General features: G+C 58.6%; 1 protein-coding gene across 1 annotated transcript in view; it reads right to left on the bottom strand.

The window, feature by feature from the left end:
- ALOX5 (arachidonate 5-lipoxygenase) overlaps window positions 1–24,389 on the bottom strand; it is a 47,507-nt gene that overhangs the window by 1,191 nt on the left and 21,927 nt on the right. The window contains exons 5-14 of the mRNA XM_070433156.1: window positions 17,473–17,579; window positions 16,528–16,700; window positions 13,568–13,714; window positions 8,711–8,914; window positions 7,929–8,015; window positions 6,226–6,404; window positions 2,459–2,575; window positions 2,023–2,128; window positions 1,573–1,743; window positions 279–472 (exon numbers count right to left, since the gene is read on the bottom strand). Coding sequence (XP_070289257.1) covers window positions 293–472; window positions 1,573–1,743; window positions 2,023–2,128; window positions 2,459–2,575; window positions 6,226–6,404; window positions 7,929–8,015; window positions 8,711–8,914; window positions 13,568–13,714; window positions 16,528–16,700; window positions 17,473–17,579 — 1,471 coding nt within the window. The 3' untranslated portion in view covers window positions 279–292. The remainder of the gene's footprint in view (window positions 1–278; window positions 473–1,572; window positions 1,744–2,022; window positions 2,129–2,458; window positions 2,576–6,225; window positions 6,405–7,928; window positions 8,016–8,710; window positions 8,915–13,567; window positions 13,715–16,527; window positions 16,701–17,472; window positions 17,580–24,389) is intronic.

Genomic DNA, 24,389 nt, shown 5'->3' with positions numbered 1-24,389 from the left:
GGGTCCCTGCAGTGTTGCCTCTTTGATCAGACTATGGGCTTCACTCAAGACTGAAGAATAAAAAAGGAATGTGCACTGAAGCTTAGCTATCCTGTGGCCCACCCTGGGCAGCCTTTGGTGTGAAGCCAGTGAGCCTGGGGCCTGAGGGCAGAATCCCCAGGACTCCTGGTGAGCTTGGGAGAGAGGCCAGGAGGCCTGCCCCTTGGCCGCCTCGGGAGCCTCCCCAGCTGAACCAGCTGGAGTCTGGGTGCCGAACAACAACGGGAACGGGCGGCCACCTGGAGTGAGACGCTCAGATGGCAACGCTGTTGGGAATCCGGTCTGGAGACAAGTAGTAATAGGGCAGCTTCTTGTTCTTGTTGCGCTCAGCGATCACGCTGACGATGGCGTCGAGGTTCTTGCGGAATCGGGTCATGGCCTCCTTCACGGGTTTCTCAGTGAAATGCTCCTCCGGGTACATGCCCAGGAATAGCTGAGAGCCGGGACAGACAGACAGACAGGTTACGCTGCAATGCAGCGATGCTAATTGACAGACCTTGTCCCACGCATGGACAGCATCCCTTGGGAGTCACCCTCTGCCTGCTGCTGAGAATGCTGAGACGGCGAATGCCACCTCCCTCCCAGCTTTCCCTGAGGAGGCCTCCGGGGAGGGGGTGGGGTTACAGACAGACAGAAGGCAGACATCACTGCCCTGCTCCGGGTGGCTGTAAGGACATGTGACGGTGCAGGTAGGTGTGGAGGCTGTTGGTCCCAGCACGGCCGTGGAGTCCCACCTGCCTGTGCTGCCCAGCACCCTACCTGCCTGTCTAGGCTCCAGGTGGCAGGAGCAGAGGAGCCAGCGCTGGCCCCTCCCCTGCCAATGGTGTGCTCGTCCACACACTCACACAGATGAGAACTGGACATATTAAAAAAACATGATTGGACTGTTAAAGCTAGGAAGTGTCGTATTCAGGGCTGGAAAGGGAGCGAGAAGCATCTCAGGGGGATGATGGGATTTCGGATTTAGTCTGTGGAGGGCAGCTCAGTCTCAACATTCTTTGACCAAGAAGTTCCCCTGCTAGGAGTGTCTCCTCTGATTCCACTGAACACATGCAAAGACACGTATCCATACACATTAGCAAGGGACCAAAGCACAGCAAATGCCCTGAAGTCACCGCCCACGTGTCTGGGCCTGGCAGTCGCCTGTGCAGCACCAGCTAATGGCCAGGCTGTGTCTGCTGAGTGCCCAGCTCTGGGTCTCAGCTAAGCGAGGTGCATGTGCATGGGCATGTCTGGGAGACCCTCTGGGCAGGAGAAACCCACACAGAGAGCTTTGTCCGAAGCTGGGGCGGTGGTGGGGGTGGGGGTGGGGGCTTTGTGGGGAGGTCACCAGTGGCACAGAGTCCTCCGCGCTGTCTGCCCAGCCGCCCAGCTCCCCCGTGCCTCCGGCCTGAGGCCCTCAGGGGCCACTTCCTGGAAGGTGAGGACCCAGGAGGGCAAGGGGCCACCCTGAGGCTGAATCACAAAGCCCCGCAGTTGAGGAGTGGGTTGCACCTGGGGCCACCTGCCCACCAGGAGGGCACACGGCCTCACCTCATTTTCCTGGAACTGGCTCAGCGCCCACACGGCACCCAGGTGCCAGCAGGAGCGGCCTCGGTCTGGCAGTGTGTCCACGATCTGCTCAATGGTGACCACCCCCTTCGCCGTGGGCGGCGGGGCCCGCATGGTTGGGGGGGCGTTGGGGATCCAGGAGCACCAGTCATACTGCAGGGAGAGCCACAGACAGGCAATGCAGCTGCTGCCACCATGTTTCCCGCCTCCCACCTGGGCACCCACCCACTCCCCCAGGGCCCAGCAGCCAGGCGGCAGCCCCCTCGTGCGGCTGTGGGAGCACCCGATTCGGCCCCGAGGACACCTGAGGTCCACCTGGCTTCCTCTAGCTGATGGGCTGGCTGGCTGGCGGAGACTGCAGGTCAGTAGCAGGCAAGGTCAAGGTGACCTTGGCAATTTCCCTCCAAGAGGGCTGGCCCTGCCCTTGCCCACCTGGCCGAAGTTCACTGCTGCGTGCTGGGCTGAGGCCGTGAAGATCACCACCGTCAGGTACTCCGACAGCTTCTCCCTGGTCTTGATGGACTTGGGGAAACCTGAGGTGGAGCCACAGGCCCACTAAGGCCCCACCTCCCAGGAGGGACACCCAGCCAACAGAGCCCTTCCCCCCACCCCCAGCCCTCCCTGGGGTCCCCCACACCAGGGCTGGAGGGACCGGCTTGGCCTAGTGTCCCGATGTTTCTGACCTGGGCTAACAGGGTCACAGAAAGCCCCCAAATGTCCCCATGAGGCATTCTGGGGTCTCGGGGACTGTGGCCTCAGCACCAGGTGCTCAGGTGAATGTCACAGGCCAGTGTTGCCCACGGACACTCGGAGGTGCAGGGAGGAGCGGGAAGAGGACTGGGGAGAGCTGGGCGAGTCCCTACCTGAGGCCTTCCTGCCCCGCATGCCGTACACATACACGTCCTTCACGAAGTCCTGCAGCTCCTGGTCCTCCTCCACCACCTGGTCGCTCTCGTAGTAGATGCCCACCACGTCGGCCGTGAACCTGGCTCAGGAGAGGGGCCCAGCTAGGAGTCTGCAGAGCTGGGCCCGGGCCAAAAGGCAGGACCCCAGCAGTGACCCTGACACTTACCCCTCACAGTCCGGGACATTAGGGTCACCCAACCCCCACATACCCGCCTCCCCCTCAGTGCCCTGACAGCAAAGCCAGTCCCTGGTCCCTGAGTCAGAGTGCAGGCCCTGGCTAGGTCCATCCTGCCACGCCCACTCCTCCTCCAGGTCTCCTCCTCCTCCAGGTCCCTCCTCCTCCAGGCCCCTCCTCCTCCTCCTCCAGGCCCCTCCTCCTCCAGGCCCCCTCCTCCTCCTCCTCCAGGCCCCTCCTCCTCCAGGCCCCTCCTCCTCCAGGCCCCTCCTCCTCCTCCAGGCCCCTCCTCCTCCTCCAGGCCCCTCCTCCTCCTCCAGGCCCCTCCTCCTCCAGGGCCCCTCCTCCTCCAGGGCCCCTCCTCCTCCAGGGCCCCTCCTCCTCCAGGCCCCTCCTCCTCCAGGCCCCTCCTCCTCCAGGGCCCCTCCTCCTCCAGGGCCCCTCCTCCTCCAGGGCCCCTCCTCCTCCAGGCCCCTCCTCCTCCAGGCCCCTCCTCCTCCAGGCCCCTCCTCCTCCAGGGCCCCTCCTCCTCCAGGCCCCTCCTCCTCCAGGCCCCCTCCTCCTCCAGGCCCCTCCTCCTCCTCCAGGGCCCCTCCTCCTCCAGGCCCCCTCCTCCTCCAGGCCCCTCCTCCTCCTCCAGGGCCCCTCCTCCTCCAGGCCCCTCCTCCTCCAGGCCCCTCCTCCTCCAGGGCCCCTCCTCCTCCTCCAGGCCCCTCCTCCTCCAGGCCCCCTCCTCCTCCAGGCCCCTCCTCCTCCAGGGCCCATCCTCCTCCAGGTCTCATCCTCCTCCAGGCCCCCTCCTCCTCCAGGCCCCTCCTCCTCCAGGGCCCCTCCTCCTCCAGGCCCCTCCTCCTCCAGGCCCCTCCTCCTCCAGGCCCCCTCCTCCTCCAGGCCCCCTCCTCCTCCAGGCCCCTCCTCCTCCAGGCCCCCTCCTCCTCCAGGCCCCTCCTCCTCCAGGGCCCATCCTCCTCCAGGTCTCATCCTCCTCCAGGCCCCCTCCTCCTCCAGGGCCCCTCCTCCTCCAGGGCCCTCCTCCTCCAGGGCCCCTCCTCCTCCAGGCCCCTCCTCCTCCAGGGCCCCTCCTCCTCCAGGCCCCTCCTCCTCCAGGCCCCTCCTCCTCCAGGGCCCCTCCTCCTCCTCCAGGCCCCTCCTCCTCCAGGCCCCCTCCTCCTCCAGGCCCCTCCTCCTCCAGGGCCCATCCTCCTCCAGGTCTCATCCTCCTCCAGGCCCCTCCTCCTCCTCCAGGCCCCTCCTCCTCCAGGCCCCCTCCTCCTCCTCCAGGCCCCCTCCTCCTCCAGGCCCCTCCTCCTCCTCCAGGCCCCTCCTCCTCCTCCAGGTCTCCTCCTCCTCCAGGCCCCCTCCTCCTCCAGGCCCCTCCTCCTCCTCCAGGCCCCCTCCTCCTCCAGGCCCCCTCCTCCTCCAGGCCCCCTCCTCCTCCAGGCCCCCTCCTCCTCCTCCAGGCCCCTCCTCCTCCAGGCCCCTCCTCCTCCAGGCCCCCTCCTCCTCCAGGCCCCCTCCTCCTCCTCCAGGCCCCTCCTCCTCCAGGCCCCCTCCTCCTCCAGGCCCCTCCTCCTCCAGGCCCCTCCTCCTCCAGGCCCCTCCTCCTCCAGGCCCCTCCTCCTCCTCCAGGCCCCTCCTCCTCCAGGCCCCTCCTCCTCCAGGCCCCCTCCTCCTCCAGGCCCCTCCTCCTCCTCCAGGCCCCTCCTCCTCCTCCAGGCCCCCTCCTCCTCCTCCAGGCCCCTCCTCCTCCTCCAGGCCCCCTCCTCCTCCTCCTCCAGGCCCCTCCTCCTCCTCCAGGCCCCCTCCTCCTCCTCCAGGCCCCTCCTCCTCCTCCAGGCCCCTCCTCCTCCAGGCCCCCTCCTCCTCCTCCAGGCCCCTCCTCCTCCTCCAGGCCCCCTCCTCCTCCTCCAGGCCCCCTCCTCCTCCTCCAGGCCCCCTCCTCCTCCTCCAGGCCCCCTCCTCCTCCTCCAGGCCCCTCCTCCTCCTCCAGGCCCCTCCTCCTCCTCCAGGCCCCCTCCTCCTCCTCCAGGCCCCTCCTCCTCCTCCAGGCCCCTCCTCCTCCTCCAGGCCCCCTCCTCCTCCTCCAGGCCCCCTCCTCCTCCAGGGCCCCTCCTCCTCCTCCAGGCCCCTCCTCCTCCAGGCCCCCTCCTCCTCCTCCAGGCCCCTCCTCCTCCAGGCCCCTCCTCCTCCTCCAGGCCCCCTCCTCCTCCAGGGCCCCTCCTCCTCCTCCAGGCCCCTCCTCCTCCTCCAGGCCCCTCCTCCTCCAGGCCCCTCCTCCTCCTCCAGGCCCCTCCTCCTCCTCCAGGCCCCCTCCTCCTCCTCCAGGCCCCTCCTCCTCCTCCAGGCCCCTCCTCCTCCTCCAGGCCCCTCCTCCTCCTCCAGGCCCCTCCTCCTCCTCCAGGCCCCTCCTCCTCCTCCAGGCCCCCTCCTCCTCCAGGCCCCCTCCTCCTCCTCCAGGCCCCTCCTCCTCCAGGCCCCTCCTCCTCCTCCAGGCCCCCTCCTCCTCCAGGGCCCCTCCTCCTCCTCCAGGGCCCCTCCTCCTCCAGGCCCCTCCTCCTCCTCCAGGGCCCCTCCTCCTCCTCCAGGCCCCTCCTCCTCCAGGCCCCTCCTCCTCCTCCAGGCCCCTCCTCCTCCTCCAGGCCCCTCCTCCTCCTCCAGGTCCCCCTCCACCTCTAGGGCCCCCCTTCTCCTCCAGAACCCTCTCCTCCTCCAGGCCCCTCCTCCTCCTCCAGGCCCCTCCTCCTCCTCCAGGCCCCTCCTCCTCCAGGCCCCTCCTCCTCCTCCAGGCCCCTCCTCCTCCTCCAGGCCCCTCCTCCTCCTCCAGGTCCCCCTCCACCTCTAGGGCCCCCCTTCTCCTCCAGAACCCTCTCCTCCTCCAGGCCCCTCCTCCTCCTCCAGGCCCCCTCCTCCTCCTCCAGGCCCCTCCTCCTCCTCCAGGCCCCTCCTCCTCCTCCAGGCCCCCTCCTCCTCCAGGGCCCCTCCTCCTCCAGGCCCCCTCCTCCTCCAGGCCCCTCCTCCTCCAGGCCCCTCCTCCTCCAGGCCCCTCCTCCTCCAGGTCCCTCCTCCTCCAGGGCCCCTCCTCCTCCAGGGCCCCTCCTCCTCCAGGCCCCTCCTCCTCCAGGCCCCCTCCTCCTCCTCCAGGCCCCTCCTCCTCCAGGCCCCTCCTCCTCCAGGGCCCCTCCTCCTCCTCCAGGCCCCTCCTCCTCCAGGCCCCCTCCTCCTCCTCCAGGCCCCTCCTCCTCCAGGCCCCCTCCTCCTCCTCCAGGCCCCTCCTCCTCCAGGCCCCTCCTCCTCCAGGGCCCCTCCTCCTCCTCCAGGCCCCTCCTCCTCCAGGCCCCCTCCTCCTCCTCCAGGCCCCTCCTCCTCCAGGCCCCTCCTCCTCCAGGTCCCTCCTCCTCCAGGGCCCCTCCTCCTCCAGGGCCCCTCCTCCTCCAGGCCCCTCCTCCTCCAGGTCCCCCTCCACCTCTAGGGCCCCCTCCTCCTCCAGAACCCTCTCCTCCTCCAGGGCCCCCTCCAGCCACACAGAGTGGTCCCACAGCCCAGCATGCACTCACGCCCTGATGGCTTCCCACACCAGGAGCCCGTCGTCCCGGTAGAAGTAGTAGGGAATGTCCTCCGCGCTGTCCATGCCCCGGGCCTTGATGGCCTCAGGAAAGCACAGGGAGGTGTAGGTCAGGTTCTGCATGGCCTTCTGTACCATCTGCACGTGCCCACCGCCCCCTGTGGCATTGGCCTTGAGCGGGAGGAAGAGAGAGTGCTGTGAGCCAAGGCCGGCGCCCCCTCTCCAGCTTCCGGCCCCAGAGCACCAGAAGTAACTAACTGTGCTCAGCTGAGCAGTGGCCAGGCCTACAGAGGGCCAAAGCCACGTCCTGTGAGGTTGGGTGGGAGGGGTATTTAACTCCCAGAAGCCAGGGCAGCCAGTGAAGAGGCTACAGGAGGAGCCTCTGTGCCAGGGGTTGATGGACAGGTGTGTGGGGAGCCTGGGGGCAGCTGCAGAGGGAGGGGCCGGCTCCCACAACGAGGAGGGCAGCAGGGACAGCTGGCAGATGGGGACACAGGCTGCCCAGAGTCCAAGGAGTGCTCTTGGTGACCAATCTGTGGCCGAGAGAAAGGGGCAGAAACCAGCCCCCAGGCCCTGCACAAGCTGCGGAGGGCTGTGCTGTGCTCAGGGGAGGGAGGGAGAGACCTGGGAGGGAGCGCCCTCGTCCCAGCAGCTAAGATAGAGGCACACGTGTTCTCAGGCATGCACACGTGTTCTCAGGCATGCACACGTGTACACACACACGCACACGGGCAGAGGGCCACAGAATCTCCCAAGGAGGGCTCGGGTGCCGGGTGCCAGGTGTGGGTCCCCAGGGGCGGTTTGACCCAAGTGGGACTGCTCAGAGTTGCCCCCGTGCCATGTGGTCACTGTGTGGAAGCCTGAGCCTGGAGCTCACAGCCATGGTCCCGGCCCCACCATGGGCAGCCCCTGGGAGAGTGAGGCCAACACAGCGCGAAGGCGGGGGCAGGGGAGTGGAGTCAGTGTGCCTGGGCCTGGGGACTCTGAGCCCCTGTCCATTTTGGTCGGAGGCTCCCGCACCCCTACATGTCCAGGTATATGAGGCAGTACCTCTCCTTTCCAGCTTCCGCTGGTTTGACTTGGGTTTTGTCTTTTGCAACCTAAACAGTGGCTCAACCTTAGGGACCATCTGGCGGCTCACTAATGGGAGGTGGGAAGGAGGGAGGTCAGGGGTGAGGCTGCAGGTGAGGAGAGGGAGGAGAGAACCTGCGTTTGGTGAGGCCGTGGGAGGTGTGCGTGGGGTCAAAACAGAGTGAGGTGCTGCCTGGGAGAATGTAAGGGACCAATAGGGACCAAGACACCACTGGGAGGAAAATGAGCTGGGAGCGCTGATGGCCGGGAAGGGCAGAGGGTGGGAGGGGGCGGCAGGTCCCTAGTGCCTAAGAGGAGAGGAGTGGGTGCGGGGAGGCAGGGTCTGCACCCACTTGCCCGAGGTGGGGAGGGGAGGGTTGGGAGGGACAGGGAGACACGTGGGAGGAAGACCTGGTGGTGCAGGCAATGCGCTCAGAAAGGGAGAGCTCGCCCAGGCCAGCTGGAAGGAGCCGGACTGGCACAGAGCCTGGGAGCCCTCTCTCTGCTGCCTCCAGCTTGCACCCTCCACCCCTGGGGGCCTAGAGGAAACCTGTGCAGGTTTGGGTAAGTGGCTGCCCGCCAGCCTGGGGGCTGCCCTGTGCGGGGCGGGAGGGAAGCGCCCACCTTGTCAAAGAGGCCGTACTCGCAGATGAGCTGCTCCCGGGCCTTGGTGTTGATGGCGATGGTGAACCGCACGTGCGCCACCAGGAGCTGGGGGAGGAGAGGGAGCCTCAGAGGATGCTGGGCGGGGCCCCTCTGTAGCCCCCGGACCCTCGGCACCCCGCCCGCGTCCAGTCCAACCAGTCCGCTGTGGAGGGTGGCACGAGGGCTGGGGGAGGAAGTGCAGGTGGGCCCTGGCCTTCACCGCCTGATGCAGCGGAGACGCTCAGCGATGGAGACAGTGACGAAGGTGGAAATGGCCAATGCGTGTGGAGCTCCTCTCCGCGTCAGGCAGTTCTAAGCTCTAAATGCGTTAACTATTTTGATGCGGACAGTGACCCTAGGAGGCGGGTGCACTCTTTGATCTTCATTATACAGATGGGGAAACTGAGGCAGGTGGGAATATTCTTAGCCTGCAGCCACCCTAACAGTCAGCGCTGACAGGGACAGAGGGGCAGTGGCGGGGCTGCCACCTGGGCTCAGACTAGGGTCATGCTGATCTCATTTGCCTCTTCAAAGGGGTCTCACCGCCTGTGCCACCGGGATGTCAGGCCCCAGGCCCGTGTCCTCAGAGACCAGCAGGCGCTCAGCACTCATTACCGCCCCCAGAACACCTCTCCAGGATCCTTGTCTGCTGGCCTCCAAGCCAGGCCTGTGGGGAAGTCAGGCCCCTCCCTCCCTCCCTGCTGCCCCTCCACATCCAGAAACCCTCTCCCCCACCCCCTTGAGGCAGTAGCTTGCTGTACCTTAAAAATGGGGTGCACGGCAGGCAGCTGGCGGTACATGGCGATGCCAAACACTTCGGATACCAGGTGTGTGCGCAGGAGGTGGGTGATGGTCTGGTGGATGTGGAAGTCACTGGAGCGCACCCAGATTTTGGCCAGCAGCCAGTCATATTTTGCATCCGAAGGAAGGAAAATGGGGTTTTCGTCTCCTGGGACTTGGTTGAGCTGGGACATAGAAGAGAGAAAATATGCTTAATCTTTCATCCCAAACCATAGCTCCCGGAAAGCCCGGCTGCTCAGGAAATTCCAGAGGATTCTGGATTCCTTTTTTTAATTAAATCTTTATTGTTGAAAATATTCCATATTCCCTTTTATTCCCCATTGACCCCTTCTAGCTCGTTCCCCCCCCCGCCCCCCCGCCAGGCCTTCACCACCCTATTGTCTGTGTCCATGGGTTATGCATATATGCAGACAAGTTCTTTGGTTGATCTCTTCCCACTCACCCTCCCCTGCCTTCCCTCTGAGATTCCATAGTCTGTTCCATGCTTCTATGTCTCTGGGTCTTTTTGTTCATCAGTTTATTTTGTTCATTAGATTCCACGAATGAGTGCGATCATGTGATACTTGTGTTTCTCTGACGGGCTTATTTTGCTTAGCATAACACTCTCCAGGTCCCTCCATGCTTCTCAAAGGGTAAGAGACCCTTCTTCTTTACTGCTGCCTAGTATTCCATGGTGTACATGTACCACAGCTTTTTATCCACTCATCTACTGATGGGCCCTTGGGCTGTTTCCAGGTCTTAGCTATTGTAAATTGTGCTGCTATGACCATAGGGCTGCATACATTCTTTCTGACTGAATTTCTTAAACAGGGACTTTTGAATCCTGGGAGGATCTTGGGGGAGAGCAGGTGGCTCAGGAGGCTTTGTTTCCCGTCCCAGCTACATCGCTTACTACCTGTGGGACCCGGGGCAACTTCCTGAGCCTCCGAGAGCCCCGGTGCCACCACCTGGAATAAGGGGACAGTATCTGCTCCGCTCACAGGGCTATCGGGGGCCGTGAATAAGGGCGCGAAGGCACCAGCCTTCAGTGCTCAGGGCACATGCTGGATCTTCCACCGGCCCCCTCACCCCTCTTGCCTTTCCCACCGCTCACTCCTTCAGTTCCCGCTGCCTTTGGTCTCCTGCACGTCCCTTCCTCTGCTCTCCCCGTAAATGCTCTGTCCCCAGGATCTGCCTCAGGGCCTGCTCCTGGCTCCCTGCTTGCCCTGACCCGCCTCTGGTTCCCAGGGCTCTTGTCCCTCACGATGCAGTGTCCCAGGCCACTGTCCCTTTAGTCCAGACCTCTGGCCAGTGCCTCCCTAGCAGAGACCAGGCTGTCTTCCCTCTCCAGTTGCTACTCCACACTGGGCCAAGGTGATATTTTTTCTAAAAAGGAAATATGCCAATTTTTTAAAAACACGCAGTCACCTCCTAACGCCTGAAAAGAAAGCCCCTAATTCCCTGGTCTGGCCGCTGACGTGGGACCCCTCCCTGCGTCCCTCCCCTTTGCCAGGCCACTGGCTCTTAGCTGCTCCCATGTCAATAGTCATGGCATCATCACACTGCTCAGCTTCAGGACCCCTCGGCATGTGTCATGTGAGTCTGCAAGGTAGGTGCTCGTTATTCCTCTTTCAGAGAGGACAGGCTTGGAGGGGGGACATTTACCACAACATTGAAGACTGGGGAGTGGCATTCCAGCTGCCGGAGCAGGTGAGGGTTGGGCCAGTGGAGCTTGGCTCACTGGGCGGGCGGCCTCCCAGCTCAGTGTGGCTACAGCTGAGTGACCCAGCTGCTTGCCATGCGGGGGCAGCACCGAGTGGGCGCCTCAAGGTCATACTGAAGGTTTTGGAAGGCAATGCCCTGCTTCCCTCTCAAAAGAAGCAGTGTCCAATAGAAAAATAATGCAAGCCACAAACAGAATTTAAAATTTTCAAGCGACCACAGTAATGAAAGTAAGAAGAAACAGGTGAAGTTTATGTTAATAATATTTTATTTTACCTAATATATCTAAAATATTATCATTCAACATAAAAATAATATAAAATTACTAATGAGATGTTTACATTTCTTTATATGGGTAATATATTTTATTATTGTTAGCATGGAGTAAAGCTAATGGTGTTTTTGAGGAGTACATTTATTGACACCTTGCTAAATTAACTTACTAATTCTAGCAGCTTTTTAAAAAATTAGAGTCTCTTAGGCTAAGTTCACCAAAATATAGTTAGTCTTCCCTGGTTTTTTTTTTACATGTTTATTATTTTATTTTCTTGTTTATCACATCCAGGACAATGTTAAATAACAATGGTGATGTCAGCATTCTTGTGTTTTTGATTTTTTCATTTTCATGGAATTCATTGGGGTGGCCGTGGTTAATGAAATTGTACAGGTTTCAGGTGTATAATTCTGCCGGCATCATCTGCACATTGTAACGTGTATCCACCACCCAAGCCAAGTCTCCTCCATCACCCTCTATCCCCTTCACCCTCTCCTGCCTCCCTTCGCCCCCTTCCCTCTGGCAGTCACCATCTGCTGTGTGTCTACGAGTTGTTGGTTTTTGCTTAATCCCTTCACCTTTGTCACTCAGCCCCCTCCCCTCTGGCAGCTGGCAGTCTGTCCCCTGTATCTATTTCCGTTAGTTTAACTACTTTGTCTATTAAGCATTCTTGTTTCTGATTTTAATGAATATTTCCTGACTTCATCACATGGAGGTAATTTCTTTCTATTATTATTTTAATTTTAGTCGTGTTATTCCATTTCCTTTCGGTTTCAGTTGGTACAACCAGAATGTTTTCCGTGTAGGCGTGTGAATTAGGCCGATACAGAGGCATCTGGGATACACTCGCATGGCTGTGACCATGGTCACGTGTGACACTGCTGCGTTCGCTCTTCGTCGTGGGCATGAAACGCCGTGGTCAGAGCCTCTCACGTGGGCGCCCTCGGCTCTCCCGGGGCCTGCCCGCTGCAGCAGGTCTTGGCCAGCCTCGCAGCAAGGCCGGGCCATGTGCCTGGGAGCCCCGGCGACGTCTAACGGCGCCTGCAACTCAGCGCTCATCACACGGCCTCTCACCCGTCCAGACACTGAACCAGCTTTCTAGATGCTTAGCTGGAAATTGGCCGATTTTCTACAACTTCTTCTAGTAATTTGTGTTTTGCTTGGTTTTTACCCATTTCCTCCAGGTTTTCAAGTTTGTTGCCACATCATTACTCTTTTTAAAAACCTGTGATCGCCTTTCTCTTCTGTCCAATCTTGTATATTTTTGCTCTTCTTATTCTTTCATTAGCCTCAGAGGGGCTTTTCCAGAAGCAGACTTTGAATGTATTACTCTCTGGCCTTCATTTGCGCGGTTCTTCATAGTTTGCAAAGTCTCCATTGTCAGGAGCGGGAAGAGATTCAGGGACATCCTGTGACTTGCCCAAGGTCCGTGGCCCGTAAGCAAGAGGCAGAGCTGGGCCTCAAGCCAGGCCCCAACCCAGGCCACCCGAGGGCCCTGGGGCACCGGCTGTGTTGGGGCGCACCAGGGGGAGTGGCCCCTCCTTGCTCTCCTGGCTGCTGACTCCTCTTACATCACCGGTCCCTTACCGTGTGCACAGCGCTTCTCTGTGACGGCGGGAAGCTCCCGCAGGAAACGTGCCCAGGACCGGGAGGGCAGGGGGGCAGGGGGGCACTGGCCTGAGTCCCAGCCTTGCTTCTGACTGTGCGCACCTGTGCCTCAGTTTCCCTCTCTGAGGTAAACGGCCCCTAGCAATAGTGTCCGCCTACCTTGCAGGGGTGTAGCGATGATTACATGACTAGAGGCAGGTCCTTCCTGGAAGCCCTGGTGGCTAATGTTTCCGCACGCGGGATTGTTAAGACTTTAGCGGTGCGCATACTTCATTGTGTGACGCCTCTTTCCCCCACCCAGGTCTGGGCAACATATGTTTTACAATCAAATATATTATGTTCCTGCTGTGACATACGAATTTCACATCGAAAGGACAAAGCCTTTAATAGCCTCTCCTATTGGTTCAGAGCGAGTTTTGCTACCAACGAATTTGCTGCCAATTTTTGAAAAGCCTAGCAGTGTTAGAACTTTTCAGATTTCAGGACGGAGGATGAGGGATTGCGGACCGCGTGGGTTAACCCTTAGGGCCAGTCCTGGCATGTGGTTAGCACCTGGCAGAATCAGTGCCTCTGACGTCTCTAGCCCCAATGTCAGGCTCGGGTCGGCTCAAAGTGCTGTTTGCTGAATGCTTGTCGGCCTGTCCACCATGGGCCCCTGGGCAGCCCACCCCCAGGACCTCTGCCAGGTCCCACCTGCTGTTGTTTCCTGCTGGCTGGACACCAGCTCCCAGTGTCGCAGATGCTGGTGCTGTGAGGAAGCAGAGGGCAGCCAGGAAGGGGAGGGATGAAACTCTACCCCCACCCGCCTCCCCCAGACGGCCCCAGGCCCGCATGGCTCCTGGCCCAGGCTCCATGCTGCCTCCTGGGGCTCAGTGACCCACTCACATCACAGCTTCCCCTGCCTGGCCCCTGTTGACACTGTGATTTGGGGCCCTACCCAGGTTGGGGTGAAGTGTTATCCCAGGGCAGGTCTCTGCAGACAGCTCACCCTGCCAGGAATTCCTCAAGGGGGTCTTGGGGAGTGGAGCCCTCCCTGGCCCGTGGACAGCGCTCCCCACGCCTGGCAGGAAGCCCTGGTGCTTGTTTGCCACCTGCCTGGCAGAGCTTTCTACCTCCTTAGGAGACGCCGGCAGAGCTGCCCCTGCTCCTGGAGGCTCGATTGAGCCACCCAAGCTGCCTCCCTGAGCCCTGTCTGCTGAGGGGGAAGCCCCAGGAAGGAGGGGCGGGGGCCTACCTGGATGGCGATGGGGACCATCTTGTTGACCAGGTTCTTGTACAGCAAGCAGATGGGCGCGGCCAGGAACTGCATCGTGCAGGGGTCTGTTTTGTTGGCATCGATGCCGTCCAGCAGCTCAAAGTCCACGATGAAGATGTTCCCTTGCTGCAGGAGCGAGAGGAAATGTGTCCACATCAGGGTCGGCCAGAGACGGGCCCTGGAATGAGGCCGGAGGGAGGGACGGTAGCTCCCTCCGGGGGGCCCCTCGCTCAGGGAGTTGAGGTTTGTGGTTCTTTGTGCCCCAGCTCAGGGGCTGCCTCACGCCAGGAGCTTCAGGCTGCAGAGGCTTCCTCACAAGGTGAGGGCGTGGCAGTGCCCGGCTGCATTTGCTGTACTGAAGTCTCCTGCTCCTTAAGGAAGACGCGGAGAGGCCGCCAGGGGGACAGTTTAATGAGAAGAAAGCTGATAGCGTTTAGATCAGCGGTTCTCAACATGTGGGTCGCGACCCCTTTGGCGGTCGAATGACCCCTTCACAGGGGTCACCTAAGACCATCCTGCATATCAGATATTTACATTACGATTCATAACAGTAGCAACATTACAGTTATGAAGTAGCAACGAAAATAATTTTATGGTTGGGTCACAACATGAGGAACTGTATTTAAAGGGCCAGAAGATTGAGAACCACTGGTTTAGATGAAATCGATGAGTCCAATAACAGAGTGTCCGCGCAGGATTCCAGACACATAAAGTTCAAAACCAGGCAAACTCCACTCTGGGTCACCCTTGGGGGAGAGCAGAAAAGGGGGCGTGTCTTTGGGGGTGTGAGGTTCTGCAGGGGCGGGGTCTACAGAGGCAGGCAGGGATCTACAGGTTCAAGACAGGGCCTTTGGCGGGGGGTGCTCTCCTGGGGCCCGGGGGAGCTGCAGGGCGGGGGTCTGCAGGAGTGGTGGGCTCAGTGACCCTGTCGGAGCTGGTGGCGAGGTGAGGAGCTTAGGGAAGTGCGTGTGCACCACTCCGCCCGCAGAGGTCGTAGTGGCCACTGCACAGGCCGTCACGAACCCTGGCTGAGCGGCACCCAGGACCCGAGAGCTCAGAGCCCGGCTGCCATCCTCCTCCTCTGTGAACACGAAGGGCCCCGCTGCCGTGTGGCACCAGCGATGAGCTCTGAGCATCTGCAGTGAGGCTTGCAGGGCAGGAGTGGGACGGGGTCGGGGGTCATACACTTGGCCAACCAGGGCAGAGGGGTGTTCCAGGAGAGTGTGTGGCTGGGCTCCTCGGGACCCCTGGAGAAGACGGTGGAGACAGGGGGGCTGGTGGGTCACAGGGCTGTCTGGGCCCCTGTGATGGGCTGGACAAGGACTTTGAAAGCAGATATGACCATCAGTGAGTACTACACAGGGCACGGCTGCCAATCAAATAATGAGAGGACCCAGGTTAGTTAATGTGATGGGAGCCAGGAGGCCTGGGAGCCAGGAGGCCTGGGGCTTGGGCCTTCGATGGGGCAATTCTCTGTTATCCTGAGCCACCTCCTCTCTGGGCTTCGGTGGCATCCTTCCGGAAGGCGAGGGAGCCACCTGTCTCCCCGTTCCACATTCTAGGATCCCGCTGTGGACATGGGTGCTCTTGCCTGTGCCATGCCCTGTCCTCTCCGTTTGGTCAGCGTCCTTGTCAGGGCCTTAGTGGTTGCTTCAGGGGATTGAGAATCGTGCTGTGGGCGATGGGTGGCTTGTGTGGACGCCTCCAGCCAGTGGTGGCTGTGAGACGACTGCTCAGGACCGAACCACAGCTGAGTGTCCAGACCATCGCTCACAGGAAAGATGACCATGTGACAAAGATGGGTACAACCCACCTGCCCCGGAGATGGCAGGGACCCGGAGCAGAGGCTGTCCCCTGCGGGGTGCCAGGTGCGCAGAAGGCTGCTCAGTGCCTCCCAGTTCGAGGATTCTCTGCCTTTCGAGGTCCTGAGATGCTCTGATGTGAAGTTTGAAACCTACAGCACTGACTCAAGTTAACACACCCAGCAATTGATCTACAGGGGCAGCTGCTATGTGCTGCCTGCATGGGCCGTGGGTTGTTGTCAGCCGCCCATGTGACCAGGTGGTGTCCGGGGGCCGGGCAGGCTCGGGAAGTGGGGTGGCGGGGACTGCCTGCCCTGGGCGGGGGCCTTTCCTGGGGTGCATCTGGGAAGGCAGCCCTCCAGAGGCAGGTGGGTAGGGTGGGGCTGGCAGATCTGTCCACAGATGGCGCTAACCATCCCTCTTTGCTTGGGGCCCCAAGGCGAGCTAAGCAAGCAAGATGGGTGACTGGACACAGCAGAAGGCCACGAGTCACCTGGGGGACCAAGGGTCATTCCTGGGGCTCAGTCCCCAGCAAGGAAGGTGCTGACGCTGAGTCCCGCCAGACCCACCATGGAGGCTGAGACTAGGTTTGTCTTGGAACTGAAGAGGGTCGACCCTCAGGTGAAGGCTGGAGCAAGGGCTGGTGGTGGGGGTGGGGGAGGGCATGGTGGGGAGAAGCAGATGACACCAACATTTCAAATTAGAAAGTCAAAAAGTCCATGTTTTCTTCTTTGTTTTGTTCTGCTGCAGGGTTGTTCCTTTACCAGGTTTCTCACCTGTGCAAGGTGGGTAATAATGTGATGCCCAGCCCATTATGGGCCCAAGTCAGAGGGAGCTCTGAATTGTTGATATTGACGTTGAAAATATTGACATTATGTTCCTAGACCCGAGCATCATGGAGCCACCTCCCTGTCAGTTCCCCATCCTGCGTTGGACAAGGCAGACCCATGGACGCCCAGGGGGAGGAAGCAGCTGTTGGTGCAGCTTTCACTCTTAGCCCAGCAGAGGGGTCTGAGGGTGAAGGCCTCAGGCCATCGGCGCTGGCCAACAGGAAGTGGTTTCTGTTGGGACAGAGTGACCGGGCCATCTAAGCTGGGCCTCTGGCCTGGACACTGTCTGCAGCCAACTAGGTCCCACCTCAATCTCCTGCTCCAAGGTGAGCTGCCGCTCCAGGCTGCACTCCACCATCTCCGTGGTCACCGGGAGCTTCTCGGGCAACTTGGTGCAGCGCTGGATCAACACGGGGTTGCAGCCGTTCAGGAACTGGTAGCCGAACATGAGGTCTTCCTGCCAGTGATTCATGACCCGCTCTGTGGAGGAGAGAAGCGAATCGTGGCACCACCTGAGATCTCAGCGGGCAGCCTGGGCCCTGCCGGGTCCCCTCTCCCAGGCACTAGAGAGCTGGCTGACCCCAGGCTCCGCCTGCCCACCCCCTGCCCATCACTGGGTCAGGCCGTGGCACCTCCTGCCCTCCCTGAGCTGCCCCTTAGAAGTTTCCTGGGCACCCTTTTCTCAAGAACAAAAATAAAAATAGGCTAATGGGATTGCATTAACCTGAAAACTGCACAGCAGGGAAACAGCACCGTGTAAGGCAGGCTACAGAATGGGAGGAAGTGTTTGCAAAGCATATATATATCTGATGAGGGGTTAACGTACAAGATACATAAGGAACTCCTGCAACTCAACAAAAGAAAACTAATAGCTCAATTAAAAAATGGGCAAAGGACTTGAACAGACAATCTTCCAAAGAACATACACATGGCTAGCAGGTGTAGGAAGAAACGCTCAGTGACTGGGCCCATCAGGGAGTCAAAACCACCGCACACCTGTCAGATGTCTTACACAAAACGAAGCTAAACGAAAGGCAACAGTGAGGGTGTGGAGACTGGAAGCTCGCGCACCGTTGGTGGGAATACGGAAGGTGCAGCGCCAGGGAACACTGCCCAGTGCAGGTGGCGGCCTGGGCGAGGGGAGGCCGGGGCCGCCGGGCCTGGCAGGCCAGCCTCGCTGGAGCAGGGCGGCGGCCCTTCCCGTTGCCAGGCAGTCTCCCCAGCACCATGAGAGCCCCCGAGGCACACTCACCAGAAATAGTGTTGCTGATCTTGACAAAGATCTTTTCGAAGTCGGCGAAGTCACTCCAGGACGACTGGAACATGTGCATGAAGCAGTTGACGAAGAGGTTCTCCATCCTGCACACAGGGCACAGCATCACCATGAGGGCTGCGGCCTCCCAGCACGGCCCTCACACCCTGGCCTACGGAGCCTCTAGATCCCGCCTGCGCAGCGGGGACTCGCGCCCAGGGCAGCTCCCGCGGAGAACTCCTTGCAGAAGCAGGACCGAAACTGGCACCCATGCCTCCCAATGCTCTCCCTCCTGCACCTCCCGGGTGAGAACGTGGCTGCCTGCCATGGAGGACAGTGTGCGGTGCCTCCAATCCTGTGCGTGCATGCTTCTGTCCACGCATGCATGCTTCCGTCTGCGCTCATGCCTTCATTCACGCTCAGTGCAAGCTTCCAGGGACAGAGGCCAAATTGCCTATGCAGCTGCTCTACCTAGTCTCCTGGATTTTGGGGGGATTAGCTGTTCAGTTGAGTTTAACCCTTGTTTACTTTCTACTGAACCCTGGCTCTGTGCCTGGTGCTAAGAAGGACAGTCTCGCAGTGCTCATTACATAGGATAGCAAAATAACCCAGGACGGGCGCTTGATAAATGACAAGTGCAGGCTGTAGGCAATACGGAGGGAGCTCTGAGCCATCCTAGGGGCTCCTGGAGGAGGCAGGTTTGGGATGGGCCTGGGAAAGGCGGAGAGCAAGGGCGGGGTTTCCCAGGCTGCCCTGCAGAAGCCAAGCAAGGCACAGAGGTGTGGGGGGTCTGCCCGGTGCTCATGGTGACACACTCTGCCTCAGTTTCTCTCTCTGACACACGCATGGCTGAGAGTAACAAGCTGGTACCCGTCCCTCCCCTCTGGCAGTGCTTGCTGCCTATTCCTCCAGTGTTCAGCCTCCTCACGAGCTCGGTCTTTTGTGCGTCCTGACACAAGCAAGGGCCTTTGCATGTGTGGCTTGCCCTGCAACACCCTGCGTGCCTCTTTCCGCTCCTGAGTGTATGGGGCGAGTATACCCTGAAGGCTCGCCCAGCGTAACCCCACTCCTCCTTCAATTTCACGGAAGCTGCCCCTTCTGCAGACCAGGTTGGCCCTGTGACGCTCTGGGCAGCACCGAAGGAGGTTACATGCACATGCACCTGTGCGAGCACCTGCTGCCTTAGCTACAAGGCGGGGCTGCATTGCTCAGCACCGAGCCCGTGCCCCTGGCACCAGAGGGGCCCAGGCAGCATTGAGCATGGTCTGCGGGGGTGGCAGAGGCTGGGGCCGTGGGACCAGGCCAGAGGTGCTCCTCCAGTGGGAGCCCCGTCCCACTCCACCCCAGCAGAGCCAAGCAGAGCCAGTAACCTCCCCAGGGAAGAGTCTAGCGAGGGCCCAGCACTCCCCCAGGACTGTCTCCCAGGCAGGTGGGCTGTCTTTGTCTGAGCATCATCAGGGGAAGGTGTGAGAGTCCCGAGGCCTCCTCAGGCAATCCCTGACCAGCGGAAGGAGAGGACTGAAGTTTGTGTGTGTTTTCAGAGTGAACCTGGCTTGCAGACTCCAGATTAGCAAATGCCTTTCTCTGGACTGATTGTCCTGGGAGAGGGGCCTGGGGCCACAAGGCTGGTGACCTCTGTGAGCCTCTATCCTCCTCAAGCTGCCTGCGGGTTATTGTGATGCTGCGATGCCCAGAGGTGCTGGAGCACAGCAGGGCAGTGGCGGCCACACACTGTAGGCTTAGCATCTTAAAGCTAGGGAATAAGGCTGGCAGCATCCTTCTGTCCATGGCTGGAATCATCATCACGTTTATCCCAGCCCCTCATAGGGCAGGAAGAGCTCTGAACCCATGCTCGTCCTACACCCATTTGTCCTACACTTATGTTTGTCCTACACCCATTTGTCCTACACCCATGCTGTCCTACACCCATGTTTGTCCTACACCCATGCTCGTCCTACACCCATGCTCGTCCTACACCCATTTGTCCTACACCCATGTTTGTCCTACACTCATGCTTGTCCTACACCCATGCTTGTCCTACACCCATTTGTCCTACACCCATGTTTGTCCTACACCCATGCTCTTCCTACACCCATGCTTGTCCTACACCCATTTGTCCTACACCCATGTTTGTCCTATACCCATGCTTGTCCTACACCCTTTCTTGTCCTACACCCATGCTCGTGCTACACCCATGCTCGTCCTACACTCATGCTTGTCCTACACCCATGCTTGTCCTACACCCATTTGTCCTACACCCATGTTTGTCCTACACCCATGCTCTTCCTACACCCATGCTTGTCCTACACCCATTTGTCCTACACCCATGTTTGTCCTATACCCATGCTTGTCCTACACCCTTTCTTGTCCTACACCCATGCTCGTGCTACACCCATGCTCGTCCTACACTCATGCTTGTCCTATACCCATGCTTGTCCTACACCCATGTTTGTCCTACACCCATGTTTGTCCTACACCCATGCTCGTCCTACACTCATGCTTGTCCTACACCCATGCTTGTCCTATACCCATGCTTGTCCTATACCCATGCTTGTCCTATACCCATGCTTGTCCTACACCCATGCTCTTCTTACACCCATGCTTGTCCTACACCCATTTGTCCTACACCCATGTTTGTCCTATACCCATGTTTGTCCTACACCCATGCTCGTCTTACACCCATGTTTGTCCTACACCCATGCTCGTCCTACACTCATGCTTGTCCTACACCCATGCTTGTCCTACACCCATGCTTGTCCTACACCCATGTTTGTCCTACACCCATGCTCTTCCTACACCCATGCTCGTCCTACACCCATGTTTGTTCTATACCCATGCTTGTCCTACACCCATGCTTGTCCTACACCCATGCTTGTCCTATACCCATGCTTGTCCTACACCCATGCTCTTCCTACACCCATTTGTTCTACACCCATGTTTGTCCTATACCCATGCTTGTCCTACACCCATGCTCGTCCTACACCTATGTTTGTCCTACACCCATGTTTGTCCTACACCCATGTTTGTCCTACACCGATGTTCGTCCTACACCCATGCTCGTCCTACACTCATGTTTGTCCTATACCCATGCTTGTCCTATACCCATGCTTGTCCTACACCCATTCTTGTCCTATACCCATGCTTGTCCTATACCCATGCTTGTCCTACACCCATGCTTGTCCTACACCCATTTGTCCTACACCCATGTTTGTCCTATACCCATGTTTGTCCTACACCCATGCTCGTCTTACACCCATGTTTGTCCTACACCCATGCTCGTCCTACACTCATGCTTGTCCTACACCCATGCTTGTCCTACACCCATGCTTGTCCTACACCCATGTTTGTCCTACACCCATGCTCTTCCTACACCCATGCTCGTCCTACACCCATGTTTGTCCTATACCCATGCTTGTCCTACACCCATGCTTGTCCTACACCCATGCTTGTCCTATACCCATGCTTGTCCTATACCCATGCTTGTCCTATACCCATGCTTGTCCTACACCCATGCTCTTCCTACACCCATTTGTTCTACACCCATGTTTGTCCTATACCCATGCTTGTCCTACACCCATGCTCGTCCTACACCCATGTTTGTCCTACACCCATGTTTGTCCTACACCCATGTTTGTCCTACACCCATGCTCGTCCTACACCCATGCTCGTCCTACACTCATGTTTGTCCTACACCCATGCTTGTCCTATACCCATGCTTTCCTACACCCATTCTTGTCCTATACCCATGCCTGTCCTATACCCATGCTTGTCCTACACCCATGCTTGTCCTATACCCATGCTTGTCCTATAACCATGCTTGTCCTACACCCATGCTCGTCCTACACTCATGCTTGTCCTACACCCATGCTTGTCCTACACCCTTTCTTGTCTGACACCCATGCTTGTTGCAGCCTCCACTCCAGTAGGCAGGCTGCTGAGGCCCAGGAAGGCCTTACCACTTCCCTCGCCACCTTCTTCTAGCTTCCCTGTTAGTAAATCCCTGGGTACAGAAGCCCTTGTTAAGCTAGAGGAACACATCTCCTGTGGCATCCAGAGTCAGTCTGAGTGTGGAAAGGACTTGTTTCTGGGAAGGGGAGGCCTGTCCAAGTCCCTACGGTCCCCACTGCCCTGAGGTTGGCCTAGTGCCAGATGGTGCCAGGAAAGAGGTGCTGGACACTGCACCCTGTGGGGAACCGGGGGTGAGTCACAGTCCATAGTCCAGCCATTCCTCCCTGGGAGTGGTCACAGTCTCTCCAGCTGGGCCTCTGAACTGGGAACAGGGTGGGTGTGGCCGTGCTCAGTGGAAGCTTCAGATCCAGGAAGAAGGGGAGTTAGGAGGAAAATATTTGCATGGCCTCTGGAGATAAATATTTCTATGTACTTACAGACAACTTGATACAAGGGACTTAAAGATCTGTTATTGGGAAAAGAGGAAGCTGCGCCAAGAGAGGGCACCCAGCTTGTTCGAGGTCACACAACCAGGGCACAGCATGGCCAGGTACACCGAGCTGCTGGCCGGGCCTGGAGGAGGCAGGCGCTCTCGTTTCCTCTACGTCCCCTGCTCCTTCCCTCCTAACAGCTTCTTCATTTTCCATTTCAGTTTTGCTGTTTGGGGGGGGGGTGGGGGGGGTGGAGGGGGGCAGGGCGTAAAGCATACTGAGGAAGGCTGGCCTTGACCCAGGCAGAGCAGGTGGCCTGGAGGAAACGGGTCATTGCAGTTACTCAGAAGTGCTGTGGAAACCGGCTGCCCAGAGGCAGAGGCCCAATGTGGAAAGCCTTTTTGGTGACCTCAGCCACAGTTCCAATTCTGCACAGTCAGGACTGCGCTTAGCCATGGGCAGAATGACACTGCTGTGGCATAGCCTCAGGGCACAGAGCAGGCCCTGGGTCTGTGGATTCTACCAGGAACCTTCAGTGCAGAGTAGGCTGCCAGGCATGGGTTTGGTGCTCTTTCCCCATCAGACCATTAGGGGATTTAACCACATGGTCTTGGGGCCACCCGCCCGTGTGCTGGGGTCTGGACAGAAGAACCCCGGATGGAACCCCAAGCTGGGCTCCCCATCCCAGAGCACCAGAACTGAGAACGGTGCCCACATAACATCTGGCTGTGGAAAGCAGCAGGGTTGCTGTCTGCTAGAGAGAGATAGCTGGAAATTCAGAGACCCTCTTAAAGGGCCAACACAAAACTTCGTGAGCCGCCACTCACCTGCCTTTCCAGGAAGGTGACTGGGGTCTGGGTGAGGGAGAAGGTGTCCCTCCAAGGAGCTACCCATCCAATCTCATCGGATGGGAAACGCATAGTGGGTGAGGGTCCGAACACCCTCATCCTGGCACAAGGCTGGTCCATGCTCCCAAACTCAGTCACATTTCTGCACTGCCCTGTTCTGCTGGGAAGGAAGCTCTCTTTCTCCATTTCCCTTAAAGAGGACACTCCCTTATCAGCCTGCTAGCCACCTGCAATCACGCTTCAGACCGCAAACAGTGAGCAGTGAGTAAACACGTAAGATGCTCCTCCTTTGATGCCATCGAGAAATTTCACAACTCGCCTGTTTTTGTGAAAAAGCCCAGCCATGTCCTGACTTTGCATATGGTACTCTCGGCCCCAGCATCCTTGCCCCACTTCTCTGTGTCTGCTTGGCCAGGAGCAAGGCCAGGCCAGATGCCCTGCTGTGAAGCCTTCCTGGGCCCCATAGTGAGATAACACCAGAGATGGTGAGGACAAAGGACCTAAACAGACACTTCTCCAAAGGGGACACACAGATGCCAAGAGACACATGAGAAAATGCTCAAAGTCACTGATCATCAGACAGACGCAAATTAAAACGACAACGAGGTATCACCTCACACCTGTCAGAACGGCTGCCATCAACAGATCAACCAATGACAAGTGCTGGAGAGGATGTGGAGAAAAGGGAACCCTCCTTCACTGCTGGTGGGAATGCAGACCGGTGGAGCCATTATGGAAAACAGTATGGAATTTCCTCAAGAAATTAAATAAGGAACTGCCATTTGACCCAGTGATCCCACTTCTAGGAATATATCCTAATAAACCTGAAACACCAGTCAGAAAGGACATATGCACCTCTAAGCAGCACAATTTACAATAGCTAAGATCTGGAAACAGCCCAAGTGCCCATCAGTAGATGATCGGATAAAAAGCTGTGGTACATTTACACCATGGAATACTACACAGCTGTAAAAAAGAAGGATCTCTTATCCTTTGAGACAGCATGGAGGGACCTGGAGAGCATTATGCTGAGTGAACTAAGCCAGTCAGAGAAAGACAAGCATCACATGATCTCACTCACATGTGGAATCTAATGAACAAAATAAACTGACAAACAAAATAGATCTAGAGACATAGAAGCATGGAACAAAGTGTCAAATCTCAGAGGGAAAGCGGGGTGAGTGGGTGGGTGGGTGGGAAGAGATCAACCAAAGAACTTGTCTGCATATATGCATAACTTCACAACAATGTGGTGAAGGCCTGGGGTGGGGAGTAGGGGCAGATTATAAGGGGCCAATGGGGGAAAAAAGAGGACATATGTAATATTTTCAACAATAACGATTAACAAAATAAATTTAAAAAAAGAAATGTAGAAACTATGTTATTTTCTGCAATAAAATAAAATATTTAATAAAGTGTAAACAAAAAATTTAAAAGTAACTCCAGGGAGTGCGGCCTGGTGGCCGCTCTGACAGCAGAGCCCTGCCCCCTAGGGGAGAGCCTGGAGCTGGCTGTGGAGAGGATGAGACATGGGTGGGGCCGGGCATTCCAATCAAAGAACCCGCTTTGGGCTGAAACAGCTCCGTTTGGTGTCGGGAGTCTTCCGGTTGTAACTTTTCATACAGGGTACCCTGTGACTGTGCGTCGTGAACCCACTCTATGACCAAGACCCTATCAAAGGCACTGGGAG

The sequence above is a fragment of the Myotis yumanensis genome, unplaced genomic scaffold, assembly GCF_028538775.1.
Source record: "Myotis yumanensis isolate MYYU_CA2020_CCGP unplaced genomic scaffold, mMyoYum1.0.hap1 SCAF_13, whole genome shotgun sequence".
Classification (NCBI taxonomy): domain Eukaryota; kingdom Metazoa; phylum Chordata; class Mammalia; order Chiroptera; family Vespertilionidae; genus Myotis; species Myotis yumanensis.
The sequence above is the reverse complement of the archived record's forward strand: the minus strand, read 5'-3'. Positions and strand labels throughout refer to the sequence as shown.